This window comes from Sylvia atricapilla, chromosome 1 (genome assembly GCF_009819655.1).
Source record: "Sylvia atricapilla isolate bSylAtr1 chromosome 1, bSylAtr1.pri, whole genome shotgun sequence".
NCBI classification, from domain to species: Eukaryota; Metazoa; Chordata; class Aves; order Passeriformes; family Sylviidae; genus Sylvia; species Sylvia atricapilla.
The window spans coordinates 142878650-142898287 of NC_089140.1; the positions used below are offsets into that span (position 1 = coordinate 142878650).

General features: G+C 46.6%; 1 protein-coding gene across 1 annotated transcript; it reads left to right on the top strand.

Moving 5' to 3' along the window:
- The first annotated feature begins 14956 nt into the window (after nucleotides 1-14956).
- On the top strand, nucleotides 14957-18983 carry MYC (MYC proto-oncogene, bHLH transcription factor). Its single transcript, XM_066336058.1, has 3 exons — nucleotides 14957-15208; nucleotides 16088-16793; nucleotides 17843-18983. The coding sequence occupies exons 2-3, from the start codon at nucleotides 16103-16105 to the stop codon at nucleotides 18406-18408; spliced, it is 1257 nt and encodes a 418-aa protein (XP_066192155.1). The 5' UTR covers nucleotides 14957-15208; nucleotides 16088-16102; the 3' UTR covers nucleotides 18409-18983.
- Nucleotides 18984-19638: the final 655 nt, after the last annotated feature.

Here is a 19638-nt window from a genome sequence, read left to right on the forward strand (position 1 = left end):
ACTTATAAATAAAAAAACATAATTTTGGGCTAAGTGCATAACCTTCTCAGACCACCCAGCTGGCATGTGAGAGATACGGGTTAATATGCTTTCATCTTTCACAACTAAAACACGTATTTTTTTTTCACTTGATGTGTTACAGAGCCTCAGTGAATATCTAGAAAAAAACAACAACAAAAAAAAAACCAGTGATATAGCTGTTACTAATTGTTCTGAAATTAAGTGACCTACTTGGGAAAGCATTTTCCCTGTAACTTAATGCAGAAGTACAAATGGATATAATTATATAGGCATAACTTCCTATTCTGTCTTGGTTTTGTTTATGTCATTTGAGAAGGAATCTAAATTCAGCCCAAACATCCCCATTTCTATATTAAAAAAAAAAAAAAGGTGAGATTTTTAAGATGAATTATAGTTATATTACACAGTCTAAAGCATTGGTATTAACAGTAATTGTATAATGCACCATATAAAAAAATCTAATTCCCATATCTTCTATTAGAATTTATATCCTGATTTCATGCAAAATTAGAGTACGCTATTAATAGCAGTGGATTTCGTAAAGAGTTACTCTAGATTAGAAGATTCTCATCTGCTCTTAGCATGGAAACTGTAAATATTACTTGAATACAAACACAACTGCACTGTAAACCATCTCATTACAACTCAAGTCTTTACTAGAGTAATGAGTTTTCTCTGTTAAAAACATCAGTACAGGCAAGTTTTTCCTTTAGCAAGATCCCCTCAAGACTGGTCAGCTAATGAACAGGGTTTAATGATTATACTGAGCCCTTTTTGAGGAATTATTGAGATTTGCACTCAAGTACAGAAAATGTACATCAGGCAAAAGTCTTATGTGTCCCCACAGTTCACCAGGTCCATATGATCCATATCCCCATAAGATATCTCATTTATAACACATCTGTTATAGTCACATCTGCTGGGGAACCTAAATAGGGCTCCTTTGACACAGATGAGTGACATATGTTGTCATAAGGACATTTCTGCTTAGCAAGCCAAGCACAGCACAGGTTCTCTGCTGAGAAGATGCACTTTCCCTACCTCCAAAGCTAACCAGAAATGGTGCTGTGGCCCCTGTTTGCTCAATGTCTGTTTGCTGCAGAGGCCAGGCCGAAATACAACCCAAATCAAGTAATCTGTGATGGCTGAAGCAGTGCCACGAGGTCTGATAGCTGCACTGCTGGGGTGGCTCTGCTCTGGTGGTACTCAGATGGCAGCCATAGCCAGCTCACTGCTGACAGCCATCCTGTACAGAGTGCTGTGGGTGTGAGAGGCAGGTCCAGCTCCTCCTTGGCTTCTGCTTCCATCCTTCACATTGTGCTTTTCACAGCTCGGTTATCAAGGCAGATGGCTGCCTGCAGAGCCCCAGGCAAATGGACAGATGGGCTCTCCTCAGCTCAGAACTAAGAGCAAGACTTTGCTGACCTTGCCTGTTTTCTTGGCTGGAACCAGGCAAAAAAACTTTTCTGTAGCTTCAATTCCCGCTTCCACTTGAAGCAAATGGGAACCAACACAAATCTTAAATTTCCTCATCTGCTGGGAGACGCAACACCAGGTTGGGTCTTTGCACTCCAAGATGAGCCTGCCCTATTCCTAAACTCAGTGGTGCTTCATCTCGTCCTGAACTCAGATTGCTCCCCTGATGCCTTTGTTCCAGATTTGATCAGGCAAGGGAACATTCAGCACATCATCTCTACGTACTCCAAGCAGCACATTACCTTTGTTCATATTCATGACTACATGTATTTATGATACCATAAATGCTTAGAAGAGCCTTCAGGATCCATGTTGCTTGGGAGGAGGGAATAAGAGATAGTAGGGAATATTTATATATATATATATGTGTGGGAACATGCTGACCTGAGAACTAATTTAAAGTGATGTTGGTACCAACTATTACATTGCTTGGTAACTAGGCTTCATCTGACGTTGCTCCCCTCGAGGCAGAGGGTGGTGAGGCACCGGAACAGGTTGTCCAAAGAATTTGTGGATGCCCCACTGGGGCCCTGAGTAACTGATCTAGTGGGTGGCATCCCTGCCCATGGCAGGGGGATTGGAACAAGATGATCTTTAATGTCCCTTCTAACTCAAACCATTCCATATTTCTATGAGAAACCATAAAGGGAGGAAAAAAATGGAAGTAACTGAGCACTGACACATTTCAACCTTCACCCTCCAATGCCGTGATGGGAGTACCTGTGCAGAAAACCAAAAACGAGACAAAAAATCCATTTGGACCATTTGCAATCTATACAATCCCTTCTCCAACCTCTGCAATACAATTTCGCATCTCATTGAGGCCTTTGCATTTGGTCCAGGAAGTGTTGCAACAATTTGAAAATTGCACCAGATTTGCTGAAAACAAGCCTGTAGAAATTGAACATGACAGACCTGCCCCTAAGGCTTGTGTGTTTTAGAAAACCTTTCAAAAGCTTGGTTCGAGGGAGGAATTTGAGAGAAAATTCCAAGTCAACAACTTCACTGTAAATATTTTGAACTGAAGTTGATCTGCTTTCCTTCCCGCTTTTATGGTAATGTTCCTTCGCGTTCTCTCCTTCTCCCAAGTATCTGTTCTTTGCACTGCTTTGCTGTTCTTCAGCCTTCCATCCAATTCACCACAAAACCAAGGAGTATTGCATCCAGTAGAAAAAGAAATGGAGGAAAGTGGAGATCTCATGGGGAGTAATTGCCCAGCAGTACATTTTGATGCCACAAAGCTGGTTACGATTTCTCAGTAACAACAGCACAGACCTGCTGAACTGAAGGGGAAAACTGTTGGCTTTTAGCTCAGTGAGCTCTTGACTCACTGCTCAGCAAAAACCCCTCACCCACTTGCCAAGGTCAGTCCTGCATCACCCCACCTGCAGGAATCACACAGTGGCTCATTACTGGGGGAAAGCTCTTCTCCCACCAACTATTTGACCCCTACATCAGGAGCTCACAGGTGAAAATGGAATGCAGCCTTGTCTACAGGGCTTGCTCAGTACAGAGACTGGGAATTTAAGAGCCCCTCTAACTCTCCACCAAAAGTGGGACCCACAAGGACATCACTGTTCTTGCAGAGCTTGCAAGCACCTCCAGGTATGTCTCTGAGTTCCCAGACACCTGCAGTTACATGTTACTTCCAGTAGACTCTGCCTAAGGCAAAGAGGGTCTCCAGCATTTGTCCTCAGGAACACTATCTATTCCCACGTCCCAGATTTTTCCCTCCCCACTGTCCTTTTGGACACTGGCACTCGACTACCTCTTTTCATCTTCCCTCCAGAGGAAGCAACATTTACACTGGCCCAAACTCCAGCTCACTCATGTGCAGGCTGCTGGCCTTTATTTATGCATCACCTCCAAAGATTTCATTTGGCAGGCAGTTTCAAAACTGCCTGCTACATTAACCTGCATTTCTCTCTTCATTCACCGCTCTTAATTAGTGTTTGGGAATGTATTAACATGGGGCTAAGCCACAAAGTTTGCATCTGGGCTTGCCTCTTGTTTGGAGAAGCTGAGCTAGCACCAGAGCTTGGTGAAGAGTCACCCCTTCCTCATGTAGAAGCTGAAAGCAAGAGCATAGAAGCGACTCCTCATCACAGAATTCCCTCTTCTGATTGAATATACAGTCACTGTGATTTTTTTCCCCTGCTATCACAACTCTAAGTCACTGATCAGTCATTTGATCCATTAACAGAAGCTGTTCAGAAACTACCAGCATTTCTAGCTTGACCAAAGTCATTGCCTTCAGGTAAGGATGTAACAAAAAGTGATCACTGATAGTGGATGAGTTAAGCAACATCAAATCTCTCTGTAGCCACTTTAGGAATGAATACATGAGCTAGTTATTACTGAGTTTCATGTATATGTGAGATAGATAAGTGTACATTTGCAGCAAGATAGTTTCTCTGATATCACAGGCTCTGAAATAGCTGCAAGGTCAAAGAGACGTGGCAGAGGAGACAAGAGGGTCTCTCCTGCTCCTCCTCGAGGGAATCACCTCACCAGCAAGGTGCTAGGAGGCAAGCTGAGGTCTGAACCTTCTCTGTGCATGTTTCCGTGGTGCAGCCTCTCCTACATGCTGCTATGCTTGGGACACAGGTGTGTTCACGATTGTCTGTGGATATGCAGGTCCAAAGGGGTCCTGAGTTTCCCAAAGGAGTTGGAAGAGACATTGAGAAATCTACCCTCATCAATGCCCTCTCCCAGCATCTTTGTGTAGCCACCAAAACCATAATCATAATCTTGCAGACACGTAACACACCTGCACTCCATATCCTACATCATTTTAAGTAAGTGACCTACAAATGGGTTCTTCCATTTTCCATGTACACAAAGCTAAAGGTAGTTGGGAATCTTCATAACACAAAATAATCCACAATATTTCCTATTTTGGGACTAGAGAACCCTGTCTACTCAGTGTTTAGCAGACTGCAGCTTCTGAAACTCTGGGCATGGGAGTATAACAACTCTCACATTAACAGCAGTTAATGCAGGAGAAAATGACCAAGCATGTAAATGTAAGGAGGTAAGAATGTAAGAATGTAAGAATGACCTTGAACCTTCCAATTAACAATATCATGACTAAATTCCACAGCACTCACACACACAGCCTTTGGCTTCATGGACATAATATCATTTTCTGCCTATTTAGCAGAGAGAATAGCAAGGGAAGCTGAGAAGAACATGAGCTGAAGGCAGAGATACCTTCTGGTTAAATATCAGAGCACTGACGATTTTGTGGCTGTATATATTAGCACATTGTTTGTGGGTGCTGACATATATACCTATCCAGCCTTCTCACCATACATATAGACAAAACTTGGTGTTCTGAAGCACACAGAAGTCTCAACTCTAATTCATATAATTTTAATCATCCATTCAAAAAAATAAGGAAAGAAAAAAAAAAAAAAAAAAAAAAAAAAAAAAAAAAAAAAAAAAAAGCCCTTAATAAGGAGCAGCGCTAGATGGTCCTAAAGTACATATTCTAATTTTTTTACCTCTCTTCTCACCTAAACTGAGATGCATCTCTCAGTGCTCTTCCCCATGACACATACAGGATGGTACATCTGCTCTAGAACTGAACTAGAACTATGTTGGTACAGGAGGGTTACCCTCCATCTATTGGATAACATGGTTTGGATCTGCAGGTAAGTCCTGATGGAAGCAGACAGGGAGCTGTTCACTGCTCCCCAAGCACACAGGCCACGATAGGTGAGAGAAAATCTGGGGCTTCCCAGATTCCTTTGCTCCATACCTGTGCTTCGGCCTTCTGGCCCTCCCTCCCTCACCCCTGCTGCACATCTCTTCCAGCCCTTTCAGAGCTCAGGCAGTCACTACAGACGCTACTGCACACTTGGCCCTTCGGGATGGGGTCTGAGCTTAGTGAAGTGCCTTTGCGATGCAAAACGATAACAGGAACAATAATGGTTGTAGCTCACTGACAACCTCTTCTTTCCTTTCTAAGACTGGGTGTAAATAATGTTCTTATCTTCTAAGAAATACCTCTGGCATCCCTGACTAAGTGATAAGTAGAAAGAAGAGAGACACTCTTAACTGCTGATCAAGAGGGAGGAGAGTGATTAGCATCCTCCGGGGAACACCTTGTTGATGATGGCTGCTTTGCATTGTTGAGGCTGTAAGAAGCACCTAAATTCCTCCTCCACAGAACTCTCAGCTGCTGATGAAGTCAGTTCTACATTAATCCCTCAGCACACTCCTCCTCAGGCCCATTTCTGATCAAAGCTTTTCTTGCCACTGCAGTAGTAATTGCAACCCTCTGCTCCCATTTGAGAAAGGAACAGTCAGAATGCCGGCAGGACATTGTGCCTCTGTCAGGAAGGACTGGACTTAAGCAACACTGGGAATCTATGAAGTAAAGAAATAAAACAAAAACAACCTGCAGAAGAAACAATTAGTAGCAAGGCTGAATCAATTTTTGGGGTTTTCACGCTAGGGGTTGTGGCTCCAAGTCCCTGGTAGCTGGGTTTGACGTGCTTGGGTCTCAGGAGTCCCCTGGAACTGCCCATCAATTCACCGCACATAGCACTTTTTGGAGATTTAGCCCACTTTCTGCCATGCACAAACTTAACCAAAGCAAGCAGAAACAGGCCCAGTGAAACAGCATTCCTCCTACAAGGTCAAAGCTTGGACTAGCACACAAGTGTCCTGAAGCTTAAACTTAATCTTGAGAAGTGGATCAATGCAGATGTGTGGGCACAACCCACTGCATAGATTTGCATTGCTGAGTCCCAATAGACAGAGGCTTTCTTTGGCCTCACCTCCCTCAGCAGTGGAAATCAAGGCATTTGTGGCTCTGCACCCACACAGGATCCTGTAGGACAGCCTGGCTCTGCAGCCAGACACATTGTGCTGGAATGCATCCTGACTTCTTGCTGAGGCTCCCCAGCTGGGGCAACCAAACACAGATAAAAGCAGATGTGCATTTATGCTCTGTCTGTGCTTTAAAGAACTTCAGAAAACAGCTGTAACAGGAGATCCCTCCACCCCAGACATGGCAAAGATGTGCCCCAATGCTGTATTTGGTCCATGAGCACAATATGAAAATGCCAACCAGATCAGAAATACACCTATACGAAACAACAACCTATACTTGGATAGCATAGGAAGAAAATAGAGCCTCACTTTCAATTACAGATCACCTCTTAAACTGGGCAATCTTAGCCCAGAGCAGTGATGTTCTTTCTCCCTTCTTTTTACACTTTTTCTCCCCATATTCTTGTTTACATGAAACATCCATTTTCATGCATGATATTTCCTTTTCTAACAAAATGCAGCAGGAGGTTCCACAGGTTAATTATAAATTGATTTTAAAAGCATTTACCAAGAAGTTATTTAAATCTATTTCCCTTAATTTCATTTGATGCAGCATATGTCTTGCAGTGCAGAGGGGAGATGCAGCTTTATTGCCACTATCTGCCAGATGAACATGTTCATCATCAACAGTGGAGGGAGTGATAAGTCACTTATCTGATAGAGAGTGACAAAACATTCCCTCTTTCTTATCAACAAATTGAGTTATCAACGAAGTGAAGTAGTTTCTCGGTAGCCTTTCTGACTGTGTTTTGCTTTTAAATCCATACTGGCAGCAAATGTTCATGGATGTATTTGCCTCTCTTATGCTCATTTCAAAATGCAGCAGCAGCCACCACAGATAAGAAAGCTTCATCTCCTAAAGATGTCCAGCCTGAGTGCAATTAAAGCAGTTCTGAATTTACTCTGATTGCTGGAAAACTGAACTAAACTACACCAAAAGTAGCAAAAGTGATACTAAAACAGCCATACAAAGAGCTTAGAGGAAGACACAGCTGTAATTTTGCACATCCAAAGCCTGCTGACATGACCATTACTGATGGCTTAATCCACATTTCTCAGTGCTGCCCCTCATATCTGGGTGCTGACCAGAGACAATTAGCACCCAGAAATTTGGGAAGTGCAAACCCTGATCCGTTTGGGAACATTTTTGCTACACTTGTCTACGTATGCCCAAATGAATCCAGAATTATCTGCGCTGCATAGCAAAGCTGGCGAGAAGCTAGGGTTATCAGCCAGGTAACATTATCAGAAGACTGTAACTGAATGCATTGGAAAGGTTTTTAGGTTTTAGAAACTGTCTGATGCTTTTCAAGGTCTCGGTTTGGTGATGAGCAGCTACTCTGAACGTCGTTGTGCAGAATGCTACTCCTGAGAAGGGTGTCAGCATCACACTGACTTGAGCAACAGGTGAATGCACTGAGTTGTTCTCAGAAAGTGTTCAATGCTGGAATCAGCATCATTTTAGCTAAGTGTGGATGGAAAATAAACTTCATAGCACTGAAAAGGAATTGTCGTTGACTGCAGAGGCCAAACATGATCATTCACCAGTATAATTTTTAAATTGACTGTTCTCTTCCATAAACTGATCCAAAGAGAACATGACTTGATAAACAGAAACCCAGAGAGGACAGACACGTTAAGTCAGGAATGTTTCTTGTAAATACAAGAAACTCATTGCTACAAGCTCATCTTCCTCCTTCCCATAAGGACATAATCAAAAAAATCATGTCCATAAAGACATAATACAAAAAATCAAGCAGGATCTCCAAGATTAATATAAGGGTTGCTGATGAGAAAAACATCATTTCACCTGCTGAACAAGACAAAACCCTTGAGATTTCTGAGCTTGCTCAGCATAGAGCCAGAAAAGAGAGCTCAGATGATCACCACCAGAAGCTTGAACTTTGAAGAAAGCATGGACTTTGCATTGGCTCAGATAAGTAGATGCATATAACTTTCCACCTACCCAGATCCAACCACCTATGAGCTGTAACAAGACCAGTAACACCTCCAATCTCCAGTGTTTTCTAAAGGCTACACAATTCCTACTTTTCCAGACATTCTCTTTCAATAGGGCCACTTTCTTTCTCAGAATGTGTTCCTGTGGCTGAACCTGATAATTTGATAGAAATCTGATACCTCATCTCTAAAGCAACCAGCTGCATAATTCCTGGAAAGGTCCTTTGCTCTCACCTGTTTGTAGATGGGACAGGATTGTCGGATATTAATTCTCAAAGAGACAAGAGATAGCTATAAGGATGGCCCAGCTGACAGTTGTTTCAATAGTTTCCAGCCTTGTTGTCAGCTGACACATTCCTTTCTCCAGATAGCATCTGATGCACTCAGATGTTTCTGGAGCTGTGCCCCCACAGAATGTGTGGCAAGAATGACAGCAAGCTCTTTGCTACTCTGCTTTCATACCATACCTGCAAGGAAGTTGCTATTGGAGGGTTTGTTTATTTTTCTTTAACGTTAATAAGAAACCTGCACGGTAACGTTCAATCCTTCTCTCCTTTCCAGCTGCAATGTTGCAAACCTCCTCGGTGTCGGACCAAGACGAGGGGATCTCTCTGCACTTGTAGGTGCGATTTGGAGGTGGCTGCACATGCGTGGGGAGGCAGAAAACCTCATTCCTGCTACCTAACAGCTGATAGTGAGTCCTGTACAGGGGAACACCAATATTGACGGGCTGAAGCAATGGAAGAGGCTCTGATCCCATTACAGCTCTAAAGATCAGGGCTTGACAGCGGTGGTACCTAGAAGGATCATTAAGTAGTTGCAAATGACCTTAATACTTTAAAGAGGACTTAATCAAGCAGAGCTGGGATGTCTTGACAATCTGATAACTGCAGCATACAATTCAGAGAATGCAGAGGCTAGGGATGGGTGACTGGCCTTTGGGACTGATTGCTCTGAAACAGCTCCGCTTTTTCTTTTTGAAGAGAAATTTAAAATACCCAGTCTTTAAAAAAATAACTGTTTATCTTTCACAGGGACCTTGGAAATTATCTCATCTATCACACACTTAAGTCAGCGCAGATTTCCTGTAATTCACCCTTAATCCACAGCTGAACAAAACTCTCTTCTATCAAGGAGTGCCAAAACTACTGGTGTTAGCTAGGTGCCTTCCAGTTAGTTATCCATGTCAAAAGGTGTTAATTCGTGCAGGAAAGTTAATTCAAACTGCTTGTATTTTTGGCGTTGTTTCCATGGGACTTAGGTCACTTTACAGGTAGTGTATTTAAGCAACAAAAATAACTAGCCAAAAAAAAATAGTTTGTGATTTTAAGTTAGTTGTATACACAGATAAATAGTTTCATTTTACATAATTAAGAATAAACTCATCAAGGGCAGCCTGTTTGAAAACAAACTCAGACACCAAAGGTATTGTGATGGCTTGAAAGAACTGCAAAGTCGAACTGTGGGTAAACAAAGTTAAATTAACAGCGGTGGTAATTTTACCCCAAAGCAAAAAAGGCAAAGGCTGGACACTACGGAAAGACCAAAGCTGGTGTAATGGATTTTATTCTCTGTATTCAAAAACGTTAGTTATATTACTGTCTTCCAGTCTGATGTCTTCTTCAATTTCATAATCCCAGAAGTAGGACAAAGCAAGACAAATACATACTAATACACATGTGCCTAATGACAGACCACCTTTAAACTTTTCTAATGTGCTTTTGTTTGACTGGAGACTTGCTTTCATATGCAGTCAGTTTAAAAATCAACATCTGAAATATTTGGTTTTAACGACTACAAATAATAAAAAAGTCCTATTTCATATACACTCCCAGATCGAAAAATTAAAAACCGAAGTGTTTGGCTTTAACAATTAAAAAAAAAAAAAAAAAAAAAGAGAGAGAGAGAGAGAGAAATAAAAGTCTTAACTCTGGATCCTGCTTTGGTTTGCCCAAGTCAGAGGAGCACTTTAAGTTCTTCCTGATTCTCTTGATGACAAAACTTACTTTACCCAGACTTCCATGGATTTCCATGAAGGAGATGTAGTTCTGGGGAGAGTAATTTAATATCAGTGTAACAGTTTTTTCTTTACTCAGCACTCTTCTCATTCAGTTTTCATCAGTTTCCTTCTCTACGTTTCCCTTTTCCTGTTGGTAATAAAAAGCTTGAGTTTTTCCATAGTGAGGATCACAGACTGGCAGGATGCTGAGGAAGAAGCTCCCATGTTTGCTGCAAACACAATAGAGCACACAGCTGAAAGGATGAGGGAGAATCAAATAAATAAATTACACTAGATAACACTTTCACTGACCCCATGACATCTCCATCTGAAAATGGACATCCACAGGGTGAGGGTAAAAACAGCCTTGGCTTCCAATAGCAGACAAGACTTAAATATGTGATATGTGTGATACGTTCTACCTCTGGTTTAAAACTAGCTTATTTTATTTTATTTTATTTTATTTTATTTTATTTTATGATATGATTTTATTATACTGCTGCAATTCTCTTATTCATATTTACTGATAACATATCAGCCATAAAATCCACTGAATTCTTCTGCATACTTTATGATTATTCTGAAGACTCATGGACTGTGGCTGCTGTACTGAGCTAGCTGGATGGAAACTGCCGTGGTGGGTCCTGCCTGTCTTCGAGGGGAGGTGTATTTCAGTCTCTGTTTTTCACCACAGCAAACAGACAAGGACAGTGGCCCTCCCAGATGTCTGCATTTCTCCCCTGTGCTGGGGAAGTCCACTGAGAAAGTACTCATTAGCACAGCATATGAGTCTCTCTGAGCCTGGAGGAGTGGGGTAGGAAGATGTTATTAATTTAGTCAGTGCTGTGCAGCTTGCAGAAACACTGTCAGCTTCTGCCTACACATATCTCACCTCCTATTGTTAAAGAAATTACAGCTGCTGAAAGAGATGAAAAAGTAACTCATTTATTTTCTGGCTTTCATAGTAATAAGGCAAATCTGATTCTCCTTGACACTGTAGTATGTCTCTGCTTTTCGGACTGGGGTCTTCTGGGGTAGCAGTGGGGATATGATTCTCTGCACAGATGAAAAAGTGTCCTAGTCTATTTTAGTGGCTCTGACTGCACTGATCACATTTCTTTGGGTCTATCACTCATTCAAGGACTTTCCAAGACTAATTAGTATCTAGTTAGTGCTTTCTTGTTTCTCACTTGAGGAAAGCCAGAAACCTGCAAAGCTGTGGAGAGGTCAAGTCAAACTTTCAGCAGAAATTTCTGAAGATAGCCATGAGTTCATAGACACATGGAATTGTTTGAGTTGGAAGAGACCTTAAAGATCATTTAGTTCCAACTCCCTGCCATGGGCAGGGACACCTTTCAAGAGACCAAAATTTTCAAAGTCCTATCCAATCTGACCTTGAACACTTCCAGGGATAAGGGAGCTACAACTTCTCTGAGCAACCTGTTGCAGTGTCTCACCATACTCAAAGTGAAGATTCCCTCCTGAACTCTAATCCAGACCCACTCGCAGTTTCAAGCCATTTCCCCTCATCTTATCCCAACATCCCCTTGTCAGAAGTCCCTCTCCTGCTTTCTTGTAGGCCCTTGTTAGTTACTGGTAGATGTTGCAAATTCTCTTATCCAGGCTGAACAATCCAAATTCTTTCAGCCTTTCCTCACAGCAGAGGTGTTCCAGCTCTGTGATCATCTTCATGGCCTACTTGGGACTCACTCTTGTAGGTCCATGCCTTTCTTATGTTATGGGCCCCAGTGCAGTGTTCATAGTCACCCTATGGCTATTGGACAGCTTATTGTCCTCTGGAAAAGCAATTGCAGATGTCTCCTGAGAACAGAACATGCAGTAGGTGGCACAGGCACACAGCACATTATGTGTCAGGGGTTTCCAGACAGGGGGTGCAAGAGCTTTTCCCACCATCTCATCTTTTCTCTCAGGTTTTGCTTTCATTTCTTCGTCTCACAGGTTCCCACCCTGCCATCACACGTAAATTCCACCCGGGGTCCCAGCTCAGTCCCCTCCCATTTCCTATTGATCACTAAACCTTTCCATGTCGAAACAATCATGCTGACTCTGCTGTCACTGTCACCTTAAAGTTATACTTGTGCATTTATTCTTTCTGTATAACAGCTATTTTGTCAAAATGGTCCTTTTACTGGAAATTGATACTTACTGATATCACACCTTGCCTCTGTTCTTTTTCAGCTGGGGTTGAGCATAAGAAATCAGAACAAAATATCTTTTTTTCACCTACACTATAACTGCCTCATAAGGTCCATGCTGGTGGACCTCAGAGCTGGCTCCTCAACAAAAAAGTGAACTCACGGTCTGCACAAGCCTGGAGAAATCCTGTAGAGTATTTTGAAGACAAATTCCTTCAGTTTCCTCTGAAGGCTATATTGTTTCAATAGCACATTTCTCCCAGTCTTCCCTTCCTGTTTTTCCATTCTTGTGAACACAGGGTATTTTAAGAGTCCATCTGCTCATGTTACTTATTCCTCTCCGCTTTAAGTCATAACCCTCTGTGATATTACAGTTAATTGCTCTGCCTGTGTTTCTATTGCAACCATGAATGGGATAATGATTTTCAACCCTATCTGTACCAGAGTAATTTCAATATTTCACCTATTACCAGCTCCATCTGAACTTTAACGGCTTTTACAATTTTGAGGACATTCATTGTGTATCTGGCGAAACTGATGTTACTCCTAAATAGACAAGTGCCCATATCGCATTTTACACGAGTTGTAATTAGAGTAATTTGGATCTTGCACCTTCCTGGCCTGCCTTTAGTCATGTTACTTCCATTTACAGAAGCAAAGTTTGCTATGGACAGAGGGGGATATTATTTAAAAATAGCACAATGTATTTTAAGCCATTTCTGAGCAAGGATATGAATATCCCGTTCTGGAAATGTCAGTAGGTGAAGCATCTACACCATGCCTATGCCACGGCTCTTGTTTTGTCACCCTGTCTATGTAAAAGTGTCCTTCCTTTTATCAACAGGACACAGGACAGAAGACGGTGCAAAGACACAGCCCTCTGCTCCGTGAGGACTCTGTGATGTTTGCATACACCCTGCTCGGCGAAACGCTCTTCATCAGACACGATGGAAAAAAGCAAAATGAGTGACGGTTCTTTTGTTTTGTCCTGCTGCGCTGTTTTGGGCTGGGTTTGGGGGCTGCAGCGCGGGGCGCGGCGGGGCCGGCGGGCGGCAGGGGGCGCGCTGGCCCCGCGGAAGCGGCGCGGCCGCCGTGGGAACCGGGGCCGGGCCAGCGCCGGCGGCTGCTGACGGGCACGGCCGGGGGTCCCTCTGCCCGGGGTCCCTCTGCCCGGGGTCCCTCTGCCCGGGGTCCCTCCGCCCCGCGGGGCGGCCCCGCGCTCCGCATCACAACCCCGAGGGCTCGTGCTCGCGTGTGCTTAGCAAAATGCTGGGAAGCGGGGAATAAATACACATACAGGCATAGGACATCCCGGCGCGCTGCCCGCGGTGGGAGCGGAGGAGCCGCCTGGAAGCTTTTAGTGGGGCACATCGGAGTATCCGTCCATCTCCGCGAGTGCGGAGGCCAGCCTGGGGATGTGGTGGCAGGATGCGCGGGGCGTAGCTCGTCGGAGGCTGGCGGCTGCCCCGGGGGACGGGAAAAGAGCAGGTGCGGGAGCTGCGGGAGGGGGTCGGCGATGCCCGGGAGGGTCGCCGGCAGCTGAAGGTTCGTCGGAGACGGGGTCCCCGCGGGACCCTCCGCGATGGTGAACGGGGATAGGAGGGAGCGCCCCGCCGCAGCTCCGCGTCCCGCAGGGCTGACTGAGAGAGGTCGCCATGGGGCGAGAGGAGGTGGTCAGAGTGGGGGCGGCACAAACCAGGGCGGGGGCACACGCGGGGTCCGCCAAAGGGAGAGTGGCTGCAAGGTGACCCCCGTGGGACTCTGCCTCCGCCCTCTCCCGGTTTAATCCTCCGCAGACGCCGGCAGAGGCGGGATAATCAAGCGACAACCGGGTTGGGGGCTGCCGGAGCTACACACGCTCCTTTGTGCCGGGAGCCCGCGCCTCCCCCGCTGCCCCTCGGCCACCGCTCTGCGCTGCGGGACCAGTTCACCCTAAGGTGCCGGAGCCCCACCAGGGGGGAGAGGGGCGGGTGAAGCCCCTTCCCCGCCGCCGCCATCGGAGTATTGCGCTCTCCCTTACGGGAACGCCAGCGGGAGGAGGGGAGCGGCGATGGGGTGCCTTTAATCCCTGATAGTAATTTTTTTTTTCTTTTTTACTATGTTTACTTCCGACCTCTCTGTGCACGGCTCGTAGTAAAAGACAAAAACAACAACAACAGAAAAGTAAAATAAATTAAAAGGGCCGCGGAAAGCGACGTCGCTTCTCCCGGCGCAGCTCTCGCCCTCCCTCGTTCCCGCGCGGCCGGCGGAGGCGGGGGCAGAGCGCGGCCGCGGATCGCTGCGCCGCGAGCGGCGGAGGGGGCGCGGAGCGGCGCCCGCCCCTGGCAGCGCGCCCTCCCGCGGCGGGACTGCGCAGCCTGCGCGGCCGGCAGCGGCGGGCGGGACCACGGCGGGGCCCCGCGGTCGAGCCCCCGCCCCCGCGGCCCATCCTCCCGCCCCCCTCGCCGGCTCTTTAAAGGAGGAAATCTACTAAACTTCTATTGTACCGGCCAGCGCGCCGCGCCGCCCCGGACCAGCGACCGACCGCGCCGGGAGGCGGCTGATCCGCCGCTCCGTGGGGTTTATCAAACCGTGGTGGGAGGAAGAGACCTACATTCTCCCGGCGTTTTGCCTATTTTTTTTTTTTTTTTAATTTTTCCTCCGTCCTTTCCGGCGGTTCTTTTTATCGGCTATCCATTTTCCCCGCGTTGTTTCTGCACCGCCTGCAATAATCATCGCCTCGCTACGTCTCGCAGCTGGCGCGTTGGAGAAGCCGGTGAGTTGCAGGGCTCTTCGCTTCCCATCACTCGATTCCCGCGGTTGTGGCGTTTGGATTGACACGGGCTGGTGACACCCGGGCTGCTGGCGGGGCTGCGCTCCGCGGACCTGGATACCGACGGTCCCTCCCGACGGACGCTCTCCTTTGCCGGGTCTCCGGCGTTTCCCATCCTTTTTCTTGCGCTCGGATTTTAATTTAATTTTGAAGGGGGGAGGGGAGCATTTGCTTCTCGCGTATGCGCGGGCAGGGTATGATTATTGTACGTATTGCTTATGCATATAAATATATATATATATGTATGCGGGTAGATATATATATATGACAGGAATTGGCAAAGTTTGCCAAGGTCGCTGCTTGTCCCCGCGTAGTGCCAGCACGCCCAGGTGGGTGGCTGAGGAACAGCCCGGCTCCCGGCTGGAAGCCGCCGTGCGCTCGGCACCCCTTCCCGCCAGGACGCGGGGTAGGGGTGCCGCTGAGGTCCCGGGAGGGAAGGAGCTCCGTGCCGGAGCTGTGCCCCATGTGAGAGGCGGCGGGGAGCCGAGCTGAGCCCAGCCGGCCGGGCTGCCGCAGCCCCTCCGGGGCAGCGGGGAGGGTGGTCCGGGACCGGCAACCGACCCCTCGGTAGGTCAAGATCGCGCCGCCCGATTGTCCGGCCGCGCTTAAAAAGGGGTGAAGGAGGGTCCTTTTTAAAAAATTATTATTATTACTATAATTATTTTTTTAATTGCTAAACGCCACTGCGCATTTCCCTGCCGGCACGGCGTGGGGAGCCGGGAGGGAGCGCTGCGCACCGGGGGGCGGTAGCCCCGCCGAAGCCGGGGGGAGCCGACCCCCACGGCTCACCCGGGTGCCCTCTCTCCCCCCTCCGTCCCGCAGGCACCAGCCGCCGCGATGCCGCTCAGCGCCGGCTTCTCCAGCAAGAACTACGACTACGATTACGACTCTGTGCAGCCCTACTTCTACTTCGAGGAGGAGGAGGAGAACTTCTACCTGGCGGCGCAGCAGCGGGGTAGCGAGCTGCAGCCCCCCGCCCCGTCCGAGGACATATGGAAGAAGTTTGAGCTGCTGCCTACGCCGCCCCTCTCCCCCAGCCGCCGCTCCAGCCTGGCCGCCGCCTCCTGCTTCCCCTCCACCGCTGACCAGCTGGAGATTGTAACCGAGCTCCTCGGGGGGGACATGGTCAACCAGAGCTTCATCTGCGACCCCGACGACGAGACCGTCAAGTCCATCATCATCCAGGACTGTATGTGGAGCGGCTTCTCCGCCGCCGCCAAGCTGGAGAAGGTGGTCTCGGAGAAGCTGGCGTCCTACCAGGCAGCCCGCCGAGAGGGGGGCCCCGCCGCCCGCTCCGGACCGCCGCCCGCCGCGCCGCCGGCATCGTCACCCGGGCTGGCCGCGTCCCCCGCCGCCTCCGGCAGCCTCTACCTGCACGACCTGGGCGCCGCCGCCGCCGACTGCATCGACCCCTCGGTGGTCTTCCCGTACCCGCTGAGCGAGCGGGCCCCGCGGGCCGCGCCGCCCGGCGCCAGCCCCGCGTCCCTGCTGGGCGTCGACACGCCGCCCACGACCAGCAGCGACTCGGGTGAGTGGGACCCACGCGTGCTCCGGGAGGGCGTGGGAATCCGTGCGGCGCCAGGGGTTCCCGGGGCGCAGCTGGGAGGCAGCACCCCCCCCGCCTCCCTCCTCAGCCCCCTTTTGCCCCCCTCCCCGCGTGCGATTTTTTTTTTTTTTTTTTTTAATGCCACGTTTGCGAGGCACGGAGATTCCCAGACAGCTTATTTCCTGGAAAACCAGCCCACTTTTTCCTCCGGGGAATAAGGGAGTGAAAACTGGCGGCGGGAGGGGTAGGAAATATAAAGAAAGTGTAGGAGGGTTAAGCTTTCATCCTAGGGCCCCGATAAGGCTGGCTCCTGGTTTCACCCGTGGGCCGGGAAGGAGTTAACTCCAACCCGAGAGCCGCGGGGAGAATGTGCAGTCAGGGAGGTGCTAGTGAAAGTGACTGCAGGGGAGTGAATGGGGCTGGGAAAGTTTTAGAAAGGCTTCTTTAGGTATGTGACAGCGGGTTCCGCTCCCTCGTAAATCTGGTTTGAAAGTGAGTTTCTACCCAAAGCACTACAGCCTGCCCTTTTTCCTTTTTTTTTTTTCCTATTTATTTTTTCCAAACTCCCTCCTAGTTTCCACGAATTAACAGATCAAGAGAGATTCAGAAAATGTCTCTCAATACCCATATGTGTTAAGTAAGCTTTCTTTTAAGGCGTGGCCAAAGCCTTCTAAATCCATAATTAAGGGCAGCTTGAGTCTGGGAGCTTTATTGCACTGTACTGCTGACAACCGAGGTTAAACTTTCCTATCTTTCATGCACTCAACATTACGCAAGATCATTACAACTTTTTGAAATCAGAGAGCCAGGGTTTGGACTACAGTCCATGCGTCCTATTGCACTTGAAGCATTGCTTCCTCAAAGGAAAGGCTCTTGGGGAAAGCCATGTCTAGCATCATGAAATGGATTTAAGAAGGGTTTGTCGTTGGGTTCCTCGTTGTGCAACTCAGAGTAGCCTTCCCTTTACATTGAGTAGTCTTGAGAGTGCCTACATACAAGTAATGAATTTTATAATTTCTTTTTTATGGCAGAGGAAGAACAAGAGGAAGATGAGGAAATCGATGTTGTTACATTAGCTGAAGCAAATGAATATGAATCCAGCACAGAGTCCAGCAGCACAGAGACGTCAGAAGAGCAGAGTAAGCCCCACCACAGCCCGCTGGTTCTCAAACGGTGTCATGTCAACATCCATCAGCACAATTATGCCGCTCCTCCCTCCACCAAGGCTGAATACCCAGCTGCAAAAAGGCTAAGGTTGGACAGTGGCAGAGTTCTCAAACAGATCAGCAACAACCGAAAATGCTCCAGTCCGCGCACGTCAGATTCGGAGGAGAACGACAAGAGGCGAACACACAATGTCTTGGAGCGCCAGAGGAGAAATGAGCTGAAGTTGAGTTTCTTTGCCTTGCGTGACCAAATACCTGAGGTGGCCAACAATGAAAAGGCTCCCAAGGTTGTCATCCTGAAAAAAGCAACAGAGTATGTTCTTTCCATCCAGTCGGATGAACACAGACTGATTGCAGAGAAAGAGCAGTTGAGGCGGAGGAGAGAACAGTTGAAACACAAACTTGAGCAGCTAAGGAACTGTTGTGCATAGGAACTCTTGAGCATCACTCAGAATAATGCAAACTAGACTGAAACTATGATAAAATATTAATGATTCTAATATCTGTCATGGACTACGCAGTCCATCGAGTTTGGAGCTATTGCAACTGCATGCTGTGCGATTTAACTTGAGACTACACAACCTTGGCTGAATCTCCCAACGGTTTGGCCAGAACCTCAAAACTGCCTCATAATTGATACTTTGGACATAAGGGATGATGGGACATTTTTCATGCTTGGGGATGAACTCTTCAATTTTTTTTCTTTTAAAATTTTGTATTTAAGGCATTTTTTCATACGAGAATCCAAAAGAAAAAAGTTGTCCCCAGTTTGCTGTATATATTTACACATCATATTGCCATGTAAATAACTTTAATAAAGCCTTTATAGAAAAATGTGCAACATTAATACGCAACAGTTGTGGCAACTGGATTTATACTTGTCTTGAACTTCTGTGCCATAACATTTCACAATTTTGTTTTTTATTTAAGTACTTTTTTCCTTTTAAAAATGATTTTTATTTTGTTTTTAGATAAATAAATATTGCCCAAAATATAATTAGCTAAATCCTGTGTAAAGACTTCACTTTGTCTCCCACTGTTGTCATTAGATGTCTATTTCCAAGACATTCTTTTTTCTGTCATCCTGTCAGTGACCGGACTGAAGTCAAAGGGGGTTGGATAAGGAGAAATGGTGGTAGTTTCTCATCTTAGTAGGGACTTGTTTCTTGCTCCCATTCCATCTCTTAATTCAAGTGGCTAAAATTGTTGGTCTAATGTGCCCTGTCAATTAAATTTGCTTTGCCACCAGGTCCTCCATGCACGTGCTGGTAGCAATGCCTGGGTTGGTCATGGTCATCTGCCTGCTGAAAGTAAAGCTGGAGCGGTGTATTTTCTCACTGATCACCCCAGTATGTAGGCTCTGCATTCCCTCCACATACATATAATTACATTTTCAGGGCATGACCTTCATTCTGCACTAGGGACATAGCCATGTACTTTGAGGGCTGCTTTGTAGTAGGCTCACCTTAATTGCTTCCTGTTTGATTTTAACAGAAGTTAAAGAGGATAAGAAAATAAACTGAGATGGTGACTGTTAAAGTGGTTAAAACAACAGAGCGGTTTCCCTTTTTAAGTGCTGAAATCAGCAGAGCCAATCTTCTTAGTCAAACACCTTAACACTTATTAATGTGAATAGTTACTTGGGATTTCAAGGGATACAA